We start from the raw sequence: 14,258 nt of genomic DNA on the forward strand, positions 1-14,258 counted from the left end.
CACCCCAATCCCCTATCCCAGTAACCCCATCCCAAAACCCCCCAATCAACTGAACCCGAACCATATCGGTTCACGTGGAGTCACTTCCACACATACAGACACCCACCCTCCCCTCCCCCCACAATTCCAACCCCATCCACACTAACAGAGCAACCAGAACTGAAACACAGTTATCAATAAATGGTAGAAAACACTTTGGGAATATCGTAGAGGCAGACCGCAGTCTATTATTTTTTTTTTAATGCTCTCTTAGTGTCTCCGATGGAGCGCCTCAAACATAATAAATCCCTACTGTGCTGCTTAATTGGGTTGACGTAAACTTGCATCCATTCAATCGGTAGCTTCTGGGCTTGCTCCCACAAAAACGGTTGTGATTGTCAGTCACCAAACCAACGGGTACAATCTGTTCTTATTGGGATGACAGCGGCTTGAAAAGTAGAATAGGATAAAATAAATGATACACCAATGTCTCAAGTTTCGTTGATCTAAAAAAAATTAGAACTTATTCTCAATAGTTTGGTGTTGGTCCTGTTGAGTTGCGCAGAACGTTGCAGGTGCCTTGCTCTATTTTATCAATGAAACTGTCGGTGAGCCCGAGAAGTTCTAAACGGATGTTTTCATGAAAAGAAAAAAATTGTTATGTTAATTAGGAAATTAAGATGGATCATCAGTGTGGTCTAAAATTAGTCTGTTAAGCCATCCTGGCTGAGTGTCCAGAAAAGGTTTAGCCTTGCCCGGCAAGTCAAAAGTGTGTGAGCGGTCATTATGCCAAACTCGTAACTTGGCTGGATATTGCAGGGAAAATTGAATCTGTCACTTGTAAAGTAATGAACAGATTTGCGAAAAGCTTTTGCGCAGCTCTGATACTCAAGTCGAGTAGTCCTGAAAAATGCAAATATTGTGAGCATTATAGAAGAGCTCCTGTTTCTTTCGATAAGCTTGCCATAACTCGTGTTTATGGCTGAAGTTTAGAATTTTTGCGATGACAATACGGGGGTCTCTGTGTGGTATCTTTTTTTACCCTGAGTCTATGAGCTCTCTCCATGACAAGCTTTCCCTGCACATCAGACAAATCCAGAGCTGTAGGTAACCTTTCTTCCACTGACTCTGAGAATCCGAGAAATCATAGATTTGAGTGTTGGGCCCTGTTCTCCAAATCATATATTTTTTTGGATAGATCAACTATCTTTTTTTCCTGAGCCGCCATTTTAGTGGTGCATGCTAGCGAGTCATCTTCCAGAACACCAATTCAGCCTTCTGCCTGATCCAGAAGTGGAGTTAATTCGGCAAGTGCAGCATGTACCTTGGTGAGTTGTCCCGCTATCCCGGCTAATTTTTCATCTAATGCGGCACATATGGCCTCCTTAATATCGGCAAGGGTCACTGCCGGGAATGGGCTGTCTCCCGTGGGTTCACTCCCGGTCTCCATTTTAGGGTCTGGGCTACGAGGTTTTTCTTTTTCTTTCCTACCTCCCTTTGAAGTCATCGTAGGTGAAGATCTTTGCATATAATTCACAATGGACATAAGCTCCAACAGATTTGGTGAGCATTGAGCTAATAAACGTGAAATCTGCAAGGATGTAGGCTGATGGTCGGAGCAGGCACTCGGAACTCAGGCAAAACCCTCATTCCTGGCTCACCACAGCTCGTGACTCCCTGTTATTTTTAATGTGTTTCAAATTAAACTTATTCCTCACAGAATAGCACAATTATTAAACAAACCATAGCAATAAGGAAAATAATAAAATGGGCCATATGGTCTTTTTTTGCCATCATGTTTCTATGGCTGAGACCAACTGCCAACCATTGAAATGTGCTGGTCAGTGGAAAGAAATATGACTTTAGTGAATGAAGAAGCACTTTTCATAGAAAAAAGGATAGCAATTCACTATGGGGCTGATACACAGCTTAACATGCGAATAGACGTGCATTTTGGACATGACCAATAATCCCAGCTGCAATACGGGGATTAGCGCATCCAAACCACCGTATAGCTAATAGCGCTCATCATATGAAAATTCCATGTAGATGAGGCTATTACGTCCATTGCAACATGGTACATAAAGGTATGCCGTACTCAAGGGCTCATTGATAATAACAAAAAATCCTGCTTTCTATAAATGCACAAGATACACGGTCCAAGCTGTATATCTCATGCGTGTATCTAGTGCCAGTAGTTTATTTATTTATTTATTTTTTAATTTTTATATACCGGAATTCCTGTATGCAATACAAATCAATCTGGTTTACATGTAACAAAAAGGTTGCCCTGGTCTGGGAGGTTAGACCGGGGTTTTTTACATAGAACGCCGTCCTCTTCGGGCCTTCGCCCCGCCTCCACCGGACCCCGACCAATCGCACGAAGGGACAGCCGGGACAGACGGCCTATCAAGGCAGCCCTCGCTGGGCTTTAAAACGCCCGCGAACACGACGCTGCCTCTTTCCTTCCCGGCGACCGTGAGATAGGAGGGAGGGCCTGCGCGATCGGTGCCGAGGACCCACCGGGGTAAGGCCTAGCAATTTGCACTCCTACCCCAAGCAGGTCCTCTCGCCGACCACGAGGCCAGCCGGGCCTTACGACCTCGCCCGCAGCCAGATCGCCGTCCTCTTCGGGCCTTCGCCCCGCCTCCACCGGACCCCGACCAATCGCACGAAGGGACAGCCGGGACAGACGGCCTATCAAGGCAGCCCTCGCTCGGCTTTAAAAAAACACACCAAGCTAGGCGTCACGCGCCGAGCGTCACGCGCCGAAGGAGCGCGACAAAGGGGCCTGCCCCTTTGTCTCGCCCCTTCGGCTCAGCCCCAAGGAATACACGATCCTTGTCCACAGATGACTCTATAACTAGCCAACGGCTATGGACAAACGGAGTTTCCGGACCGGACAAAGCCATCACGCACCAACCCCTGCCAATCACCTCAACTAATCCATTCCAGCCACAATACAGCACCCTTTACTAACCCCCAGCGTCCATCAAAAACAAATCAGAATTCAATCCAGCCCTCACAGCATCCACTCCAGCAATTCCAGCATCCACTCCAGCAGTTCCAGCATCCACTCCAGCAGTTCCAGCATCCACTCCAGCAGTACCAGCATCCACTCCAGCAGTTCCAGCATCCATCCTAGCAGACTCTGAACGTACCCAGTGTTATCCGGCGACCGGGTACGTACCCAGTTACAGACGTACCCCTATTCATAACCCTAGCAAATCAACATACAATGATACACAGCTACTCCATCCCCATACTCAAAAGAAAACCCAGAAATAACTCTCCACCAGACCCCATTCAGACACCCAGACAACAAAGACTCATCAACATCATGACATCTCCCATTACACAACTTCTAGGCCTCTCATTATTCACTTTAACCTTATTCAATGCACAGTCACTTTCCAAAAAAATGCACCTTCTCAATGATTACCTTATTGACAACAACCCTGACATATGTGCAATAACAGAAACCTGGTTAAAACCCACTGACATATCATTAATAAACCAACTTCCAACACAATCCTTCGACCTTTTCTCAATACCTAGACCGAAAAAGAAAGGAGGAGGAATTCTACTTGCTGCAAAAAAACAATTGGGCATAACCCTACAACTATCATACTCCACTTCAAAACTAGAATGCTCCATATTCAAATCTCAACATCTACAAATATTCCTCATCTACGCCACACCAGGAACTCTAGAGGCTAACCCCTCCCCTCTAATAGAGATGATAGCCAAACACTTAAATTCAGACAAACCAACCATCATATTGGGAGACTTCAACATTCACGTGGACTCCATCCCTCAATCCACTAACTGCGAAACCTTCCTCACCTCCCTCAGTCACCTTGGATTCTCACAAATAATCAATGGGCCCACTCACAAAGCAGGTCATACATTAGACCTCATTTTTATCAACGAGAGCTGGTCCATCCATACCAATCCCACCTGCACGCCAATCCCCTGGTCAGACCACCAGATCATAGACACAACCCTCAAAATGAAAAACACACCACCTACAAACATCTCCAAAACCATCATTCATTTCAGGAAACCATGCTCACTGGAGTTACTCACCGAACAATGCTCTAAAGATCTCAAACAAATAGACCTCTCAGACGCCAACACAGCCACCTCTTCATGGATCAAACTCACGAACAAAATAGCGGACCAACTCTGCCCAACCTCCTCAAAAACAATCCAACCGGCAAGAGACAACAGAAAACCGTGGTTCACCCCGGAACTCAAAGCCCTAAAACAAAAACTACGAAACAAAGAACAAAGCTGGAGAAACAACCCCTCACCCACATCCAGACTGGACTACAAAGACACCCTCAACACCTACAGAAACGCCATACACAAAACAAAAAAGGACTTCTATGCAAAAAGAATTCATAACTTCATCTTCGACTCTAAAGCTTTATTCTCTTACATTTCATCCCTCACCAAACCAACGCCACCTTCCATTCCAGACCAACTAGCACTCAGCAAAGCCAACGAATTAGCCACTTACTTCAAGACAAAAATCTCAAACCTTACTAGCTCACTTACAACCCATCAAACCCTTCCAACACCTCACAGCACATACCCACCCACGCTGAATTCTAGTCTAGAGACATTCGAGCCCACATCAGCCATGGAGATCGAAAATCTACTTAAAAAAATTAAACCATCTTCACATCCCTCGGACCCACTCCCTACTAATCTGCTCACCGCCATCCCTAGCACCGTCGCAAAACCTATTGCGGAAATCATCAATACCTCTCTAGCCATGGGCACAGTTCCTAATCAACTAAAACTTGCAATCCTCAAACCCCTACTGAAAAAACCAACTGCATCACCTACGGACCCAGCCAACTTCAGACCCATTGCAAACCTGCCCCTGATCTCCAAACTCATGGAAAAAGCCGTAAATAAACAACTTTCCGAATATCTCGAGGAGCACAACATTCTTTCCCCTGCACAATACGGTTTTCGGAAATCACTAAGCACAGAGTCCCTTTTGCTTTCTCTCACTGATAATTTACTTTTGAACCTGGAGAAAAAACAGTCATTCTTACTGGTCCTGTTAGACCTATCATCAGCGTTCGACACGGTAAATCACTCACAACTACTAGAACAATTATCAAACATAGGAATCAAAGGCACAGCTCTCAGTTGGTTCAAATCGTTCCTATCAAACAGGTTTTACAAGGTCAGAATTAACAACAAGGAATCTGACCCCATCCTATCAGACCAAGGTGTACCACAAGGTTCATCCCTCTCTCCCACCCTGTTCAACATTTACCTCCTCCCCCTCTGCCATCTCCTATCACAACTCAAGCTTACTCATTACCTCTATGCAGATGACATCCAGATCATCATCCCCATCACAGAATCAATTCAAAAAACCTTCGACTACTGGGAGAATTGTCTTCAACCAATTAAACATCTACTCTCCAGCCTGAACCTGATTCTAAACTCCAGCAAAACAGAGTTGCTACTGATTTCTCACAAACCAAACACCCACGTACCCAGCCTGGCACAAAACATGGAGCTCTCTGCAGACGTCAGGAATCTAGGAGCATGGCTTGACAACCAACTTAACCTAAAAAAATTCATTAACACAACCACCAGGGATTGCTTCTTTAAACTACAGGTCCTAAAGAAACTAAAGCCACTCCTTCACTTCAATGACTTTCGCCTCGTTCTTCAATCCATTATTTTTTCGAAACTTGATTACTGCAACTCAGTCTTACTTGGCCTCCCCTCTAACAGCATCAAACCCCTACAGATGGTACAAAATGCCGCAGCCAGAATCCTAACTAACACTAACAGAAGAAACCATATTACCCCCATCTTGAGCAACCTCCACTGGCTACCCATTAAACAGAGAATCCTATATAAAACCTTAACCAACATTCACAAAGCAATCCATAACGCCGCACCTATATCTCTACAAATTCAACTTCGGCCACACTTATCTTCTAGACCCATCAGAAACGCCTACAAAGGCACATTAGTCGCAGCTCCTGCCAAATCAACACTAAGAAAAAGAGCTCTCTCCACTGCAGGACCACACCAATGGAATGCGCTCCCACCAGACCTACGACTCGAACCCAATCTACCAGAATTCAAAAAAAGGTTAAAAACCTGGCTCTTCAGGCAAGCATTCCAATTCCCAGAGTGTAAATAAGCACCTCCTCCTGACTTTCAGATCCAACCATCGTAGGGCGTCACGAATTGCTTGACACTTAATTTCTTACACGTAATTTCTTACATGTACTTGCTTAGTCGCAATGCCTATTTAACAGTCATTTAATAGAGGACATATTATATAACCATTTACTGCAGTCGATATACGCTACTAAAGTCCATTGTAAAAAGGGGAACACACACATACCATTCAAAACACGAACAAGGTTATTCATTATTTGTTAAATATTATTGATACTCTCATTGTTCCTTGTAATAATGTTAATGTTAATGTTCATTGGTTGATTGTTATTGTTCAATGTTCTATGTAAAAAACATAGTGAGAGAAAACAGATGCTCGTATTGTGTCCATTTCCCAACCCTCACTGACAGCCACCTTTCCTGTGCGCCCAATACCGAGGAGGTGTTAGGGATGCAGAGTTTTCCCTAGCGCCTCCTCTTTTAAATATTGCATTGTGCGCCCAGGAAAGCGCCAGTTTTCTACACACAAATATTGCATCGGCCCCTTTATAATTATAACAAGCCGTAAAGCCCGTTAAAACGGGCTACATCCCTCTGTCTCTCACCTCCCCCTCATTCTCTCTCCCCTCACTCTTCACCACCCCCCTCCCCCACCCACTCCTCTCCACCCTCCCTCTCCTCTCACTCAGTCCCCCCTCTCCCTCACTCCCTCCCACTCAGTCCCCCCACTCCCTCCCTCCCACTCACTCAGTCCCCCTCTCCCTCCCACTCACTCAGTCCCCCTCTCCCTCCCTTCACCCACCTCCATTTCCTCCCGGCGCCGTAAGCGCGACTTCCCGCAACCCTCACCCGGCTCCACTAACTCCTCCCGCTCCTGCCGGCAGATCTCGGGGGGGGGTCACTCCCGCGCGCGCGGCAGTGACCCCCCCGAGATCTGCCGGCAGATCTGGGGAGGAGAAGCAGCGGCGCCGCTGCTTCTCCTCCCGCTCCTGCCGGCAGATCTCGGGGGGGGGGGGGGCGCGGGAGTGACACCCCCCCCCCGAGATCTGCCGGCAGATCTGGGGAGGAGAAGCAGCGGCGCCGCTGCTTCTCCTCCCGCTCCTGCGGCCCCACCGCCATTTTTTTTTTCTGATCGACATCCTTGCCCGCACATGCGCAGTAGAGCTGCGCTCTACTGCGCATTTGCGGGCCGTCGGTCACAGGCCATTTATAAGGTAGATGCCTGGGACAGGCAGAGAGAAACCAGTTCAACTTGACACTAACAAACAGTAAACTGAACTGAGGCACTAGAAGAAAGCGACCCTAACGGCTTTAGCCTAAGGACTGACTTAGGAAACTGTACAATTGCCCAGTTCCCATTTTAAAGCACCACAAGGCTAAGGAACGAGCAAAAAGGAGGCTCTCGCCTCCCATGCTGATAATATATTGGGAAATGCCTCAGCTGGAAAGGGACGCTTGAAGGAATTCTTTATGACGCCGAGCTGGCCGCTGTGCGCGAGGGTCTCTCGAGAAATCCGGCGTCTCGCGCGAAGAGGAGGAGCGGATGATTCCCAGCGTCCATTTCGCCCGCGTAAAGAAACATGACGACGGCCATGTTGGCGTAAGTGAGCGAGAGAGGCGCCGAGCGAGAGCCTGGGTGTGTGCCTGTCCGGTAATCCGCGTCCATCGGGCCGCAGAGCGCTCGCGGAGCCTCTTTCCCCACACCTGCGGAGGTCGCCATGAGCGGGGGGACACCTTATATCGGCAGCAAGATCAGCCTGATCTCCAAGGCGGAGATCCGATATGAGGGGATTTTGTACACCATCGACACGGAGAACTCCACGGTGGCGCTCGCCAAAGGTACGGCGGGGAAGGGGAGGGGGGAGTCCGAGCGACGGGACCGTGAGGGGCGAGATGGCCTGGGAGGTGACTTCGGGCGGGGAGGACGGGTTCTGTTGCTCTTCCTGACCGGGTAATGGAAAAAAAATAGGTATCTCTGTGGGACGAGAGGCAGCGGGGAATGGGGGGTGTCGTCCCCTGGTATTCCCTCACGGCCCCAGCTCGCCTCTCTGTTCCTGTCACAAAATTAAGGCGATTTGTTTTCCTTCTCTGAGGAGGCCGTATCGTTTCCCTCTAGCAGCAGTTAAAGCTCGGTTGGGGGATGCTGTAAATACGGTTCTGTTCTGGATTGGATGGGGGAGGGGAGTATAGTGGGGGCAGAAGGAGCCGGCGCGTTGTAATATGTATATTTGTTTTGTATTTACATTTTAATTCGTTGTGGGTTGTGCTAAACAAAGCTTTGCCGGAAAGCAAACAATCGGTAAGCGTAAAAAGTTGAGCTGATCGATTTTCTCCGAACTGGTACCAAAGCGGTTAAAAAGTTTGTATAAGGAAGCGAAGCCTTTTCTGGATTTTAAGCTGGTGAATGCGGTTCATACGCGAAAAAGATATAATCCGGTTTATCTAGACGTGCTGGCTGGGAAGTGCACTCGCGTTCGTTCCAGTTTTTTTTTCTTTGTATGGAGGCCCTGATGGAGGTTAATATAGATTTAGGTTAATATGGGTTTAGGTCTCTTTGTGTAGTGTTAATCTAATTGACTCGAAATACAGAATCGTGTGTTCTGGCATTTGACCATGATGTACTAGTAAGTTCTTTAAATGAATAGACACATCAGTTATGCCACAAAAAAGGAAGGAAGGTTAACTTATTGACACTTGAATACCTATCGTTTCTATTGACTGATCTCGGTTGGTTTGTTTGTTTTTTCTGTCTGCAGCCTCATCTTTTGCGACTAGTAAGAGGCAGAGCTCTAATTTCTGGGCTTTATGGCTTAGGCTCCAGTTTAATATTAATTTTAGAAAGTCGACTAAATCAATTCGTAGGTTCCGTTCTTGACACTTCATTAAAATTAACTATTATTCGGCCAATGCGTCTCCACAGCTGTGATTATGTAAATGTACCATCAATTTGCCTTTCTTCACACAGTTGTGAAGGAAGGGCTGACAGACTCTGTAAAAATAGCCAACAATTTGTATCATGAATGAGTCTAATTTTACAAAAGGAATTCTATGTTTCTTATCCCTGTGTTCACTAGTATAGAAAATGGCACAACTTTCTTTAAACCTTATGCTCTGGTCCCATCTTTGGGAATGCAGTACACTGGACTTTCCTGTTCTAGAAGTTTTGGCTTTTTTTTTTTTCCATTGTATGTTGGCTTAACTCCATGGAAGAAGATACCAAAGTATGCACACTCCTCCCTATCCCATATGTGAAAATGTTCAATAGTAACTCCTGGGTCACCTACTTTAGTTTAACTTCAATTCACATTGTGGACTTTAATAAGTAAACAATATTTTGCTCTAAGTCTGCTTTTCATCAGCTGTTTACATAAAATAACACTCACAATCAGTAAAATAATAATATAATGCAAATTCATAAGCTAACTGTCAAGTAACCTTTCTAAAAGGAACAAGGAACCATGACACATTGTTACAGGATATCAACTTTAAAATTCAGTTCTATGCACTTGCTCATTAATGAACATCAAATGCCTGCTTGAGTTGCCAAGTCTTTAAGTTTCCTAAATTTGAGAGAGATTCTCTATATGCCTCCGCTGGGAGGGCATTCCAAATTAGTGGGCCCTGGTAGCTAAATGTTGTGCACCATTTATAAGAAGATCTTTCCCAAATATTTTAAGAATTATTTCTAATCATACAAATAATTGTAACACCTTTTCATGGCTGTGCTATTAAATCACCAGGGTTGTGGGTTTTTTTTTTTTTTATTTTAAACAACTTAGAATCGAAGATAATGTGGGATATAAGTTTAAAATAAATTACTGCATTCACTTAACTTAGTATTGTATTTGAAATTAATTCAGAATGGTAGTTAATATACATACGTGAAGACTTTGGCTAGGCAACAGTTTTTCTTTTTAAGACCAAGCAGAAATAGTGCCTTTTGATCTCGCTCTCTTTTTTTTAATGTATGTGTACATATGCACTTTTTAAAGTAAATATTTTAAATTTTATTAGAAATCACTCAAAACAAACTTGCTGCTATAATCTAACCACAACAAAATAAGTAAACAATTTTTAAAAAATAGCGGCAGTTTCAAACAGTCAAAGTAGAGGAATAAAAGGTAGCTGTCATATAGAAAATAGATGAATTGGATAAACAGCTCAGACATACCGTAACTCTAAAATATAATCAGTGGTAAGCCAGCAGTGTTCATATTTTTACAAATGTTTTTTACATATCCAAAGTGCAGCTAAAGATCAAGTCTCAAAAGAATGTAAACTTATATTGGCAATCATGATGAACCACAGTCAATGTCATGTATATCACTATTTCCTCTTCTTTCTCATGCCACTGGGACTCAGAATCTAACACATTTGATGTGTTTTGATGAGCTTCTGCTTCAGAGGTAGTAGTAGCTACTTTGACAGTGGCTCAAAATCTACACAAAGAAACAACTGATTAATAACGCTACTCGGGGGCAACCAACCAAAACTTTTCTTTGAGAAGCCAAAGTCATTGAATTTTTTTTGTGCATTAATGCCAGTCATTGAGCTCTCAACCCTGGCTACTGTAGACACAAAAATGGGTTGAATTAGTGCAAGTTTGAAACAGCCAGGGTTGAAGCTTTGATAATTGGTGCTACTGCTCATAAGTTTCAAACTTGTGCTAATTTAACCTTTTTTTTTTTTTTTTTTTTTACCATGATCTATATGTATGAATGTAGTTTTTTATTTAATGTTTTAAAAATTAAAAAGTATTGATATAGAGGGTACTTGATTTTACTACACCTCACATTTTCATCTTTTGCTTTGTGCTTTATTAAGTCATAATAAATCAATGTACAATTTTCTTACCATCTGAAAGTTTCACAATTTAACAGTTGGGTAAATATCTCCTTATTACGTACAGTAGGGGTGTGCATTCGTTTTGAACTTATATGTAAAACGCTACTTTTTTTTTTTTTAACTTAAAAAAAGTGATGAGGCGAAAACGATCGGATTTCCAACTTATTCAACATAGCTATGTTGAATACGTTGGAAATCGCGATCATTGATCCTAAATAAAAATTTAAACCCCTCACCCTCCTTAATCCCCCCCAAGACTTACCAAAACTCCCTGGTGGTCCAGCGGGGAGTCAGGAAGCCATTCCTCTATTCCTTTGCGAGGACCACATGACGGCCGCGTCACTCCGACGTGACGCGGCCGTCACGTGGTCCACCGCGGTTCCACTCCCGGACCCCTCGTTGGACACAAACGGAACTTTTGGCCAGCTTGGGGGGGCCTCCTGACCTCCCCAAGCTGGCCAAAAGTTCCGTTTGTGTCCAACGAGGGGTCCGGGAGCGGAACCGCGGTGGACCACGTGACGGCTGCGTCACTCCGACGTGACGCGGACGTCACGTGCTCCTCGCAAAGGAATAGAGGAATGGCTTCCTGACTCCCCGCTGGACCACCAGGGAATTTTGGTAAGTCTTGGGGGGGGGGGATTAAGGAGGGTGAGGGGTTTAAATTTTTATTTAGGGAACCGGTGCACGTATGGACATAGACTCAACTTACGGAATTCTCCATATGTCCATATTGACCGAAATTGACCCCCTTTTTCGACTTATGGACTTATGAACATAAACTTTTTGTCTGCACATCCCTAACGTACAGTACTCCAGAATTAAAATAAAGACACTTAAGACAATAGTGACCTGAAATACACTATTAAACAAAAGTCAGTTAACAGAGCAGTGCTGTAGCAAACTTGGAGCCAATTTGATTAAAATTCTTATAGCAAAACAGTAACCGAATATACCCTTTCAAGCAGAAGATAACTTTGGTTACATTTTTTTAGTTCTTGTGCTTTGCTCCCTGCTGCCCTCTGACCTGTTTTTGTGGCCTGTTGGATGGTTTTTGGAGTACATCGCTCTTTTGGTATGCCTAGCAGGAGGTTAGAGTACAACTGGGGAATGAATCAAGTTCCAGTCATCTGCTGGCTTTCAAAGAGAAGATGAGTATGGGAGTTCACTTTTTGCTTTAGTTCCAACTCTCTTCAAATCAAATTTTGCTTGTCTTTTGTAAACACTTTTGCTGTTAGAAGTTCAGCATTGAAAATAAGTTGCATAGTTTTGTTATTACACTTTTTCTGCAATTAAAAGAGAAACACGAAGAAATATCCTCCCAAAAGGCAACATCATATCAGGAAAGATGAGGCTGAGATAAATCAGTGTTTTGCCCAAGTAATTATACAACTAAAAGTATTTTGCAGGTAGGCAGAAATTTGTCTCCAATAGGAACTTAATTTGACCATGAACATATGACATAATGAACTCTTAACTACATTTTGAACACAAATCAGAAACACAAAGCTTTTACCCCATTTTTTTTTAGTAATATAAACAGTGTATAATTTTAAACTGTATTTCCCTCATGGCAGAAAATAAGTAGTGATGTTAGACTAAAAGTTTTAATAATGTCAGATTTATCCAATGGAACCCCCAAGCCTACACTCCAATGGCCAACTAGCGGGGAATCCATATTAAAACTCAACAAATGCCAGGTAGTTATCCTATTGCGTTTAGGGACGATTTCCTCCTCTTCAGTAAAATATTTTATTGATGCTATCTGCAGAAATTGAATGACCAATGATGACCTTGCAAAATTAGTGAAAAAATGTTGAGGAAAATCCTAGTGTTTAAGTTCTTGAAAGGAAAAAAAGTTTTGCTCTGAACCTGTTTGTCCCAAACAAACAGGCCGATTCAGTAAAATGCGCGGGAGAGCCGGTGCTCGGAGGCGAGCGCCCGCTCTCCTGGGCACGCAATTCACTATGCAAATGAGGGCTCTTGCTAATAAGGAGGCGCTAGGGACACTAGCGCGTCCCTATGGCCTCCTTATTGACAGAAACGGTGGTTGTCAGCGGGTTTGACAGCTGATGCTTAATTTTACCGGCGTCGGTTGTCAAACCTGCTGACTGCCATGGGTTCGGAAAACGGATGCCGGCAAAATTGAGTGTCCGTTTTCCAACCCGCGGGCAGATTTGTTTTTAAAGATTTTTTTATTTTTGGGGCCTCCGACTTAATATCGCTATGATATTAAGTGGAGGGTGTACGGAAAAGCAGTTTTTTCTGCTTTTCTATACACTTTCCCGGTGCCGGCCGAAATTAAATTGTGTGGCTTGGCTGCACATTTTACTTTCTGTATCGAGCGGGACTAACTAATAGGCTCATCAACATGCATTTGCATGTTGAGGGCGCTATTAGTTTTGGGGGGGAGGGGGGGTTTGGACGCGCGTTTTCCATGCACCATTACCCCTTACTGTATAAGGGGAAATGCATCAAAAACGCACGTCCAAAGGGGGGCTAACGATGCGCTCGGCCTGAGCGTACCGTACTGAATCGGCCTGAATGAAGGCCCCAAGCTGCCCATTCTTGGAATAAAGATTTACCCAATCCCACAGGAAAATCAACATTGCCCATAAAAGTTAAGAAAGGAGAACTTTTGTAACATTACACTTGGTATGGAGTTGTCACCAGTTCAAAGCATTGAACAATGCCTTCAATCAAGGGTTAGGCTCTATAAAAGTTAGGTATTTTAGATCTCTGCAAATGCAAGATTTTATAGACTTGTAAGGATAAACCCATTTCTCCAGCAAACCCTCCAGTGCCATATTTATTTTGTCAAGAGATCCAATCCTGACTATAACAAATTAAACAGGCTTCCGAAGGGATGGGCTCCACCTTAACCAGGGTGGAACCAGACTGCTGGCGCTAACCTTTAAAAAGGAGTTTCCTAGCATGTAGCCAGATGGACTCAAGACCAATGGGTATTGTGCTCTTCTGCTGGCAGATGGGAGATGGAGTCAGATTTCAAGCTAACGTCATCCTGGGTACATATACCCCTGCACTGACCTCACTTCCTCAGTATCTCTCCGTCTCCTAGCAGATGTGGGCACTATACCACAATCTAGAATAATGTTAACAATTACAGCAAGAAGAAAGAAAATTACCTTTAAGAAGATCGAGCCCCGCTCTCCTGCGGTGAAACCTAAGGGTCCCTCCCCCAGTTGAGAATTCCTGAGGTGATTTACAATATCCCTCAGAGGCGAGCCTTGGTCCGGTAGCCGGTTCCC

At 44.3% G+C, this 14,258-nt stretch overlaps 1 protein-coding gene across 3 annotated transcripts in view; it reads left to right on the forward strand.

The window, feature by feature from the left end:
• The first annotated feature begins 7,656 nt into the window (after nucleotides 1–7,656).
• LSM14A (LSM14A mRNA processing body assembly factor) overlaps nucleotides 7,657–14,258 on the forward strand; it is a 192,023-nt gene continuing 185,421 nt past the window's right edge. For 2 of the 3 annotated variants that reach the window (XM_029608364.1, XM_029608365.1), the window contains exon 1: nucleotides 7,657–7,986. In XM_029608364.1, the coding sequence (XP_029464224.1) occupies nucleotides 7,866–7,986 (121 nt within the window). In that variant the 5' untranslated portion in view covers nucleotides 7,657–7,865. The remainder of the gene's footprint in view (nucleotides 7,987–14,258) is intronic. The other variant, XM_029608363.1, reaches the window with a different exon arrangement.

Source organism: Rhinatrema bivittatum, chromosome 7 (assembly GCF_901001135.1).
Source record: "Rhinatrema bivittatum chromosome 7, aRhiBiv1.1, whole genome shotgun sequence".
In the NCBI taxonomy this organism is placed as follows: domain Eukaryota; kingdom Metazoa; phylum Chordata; class Amphibia; order Gymnophiona; family Rhinatrematidae; genus Rhinatrema; species Rhinatrema bivittatum.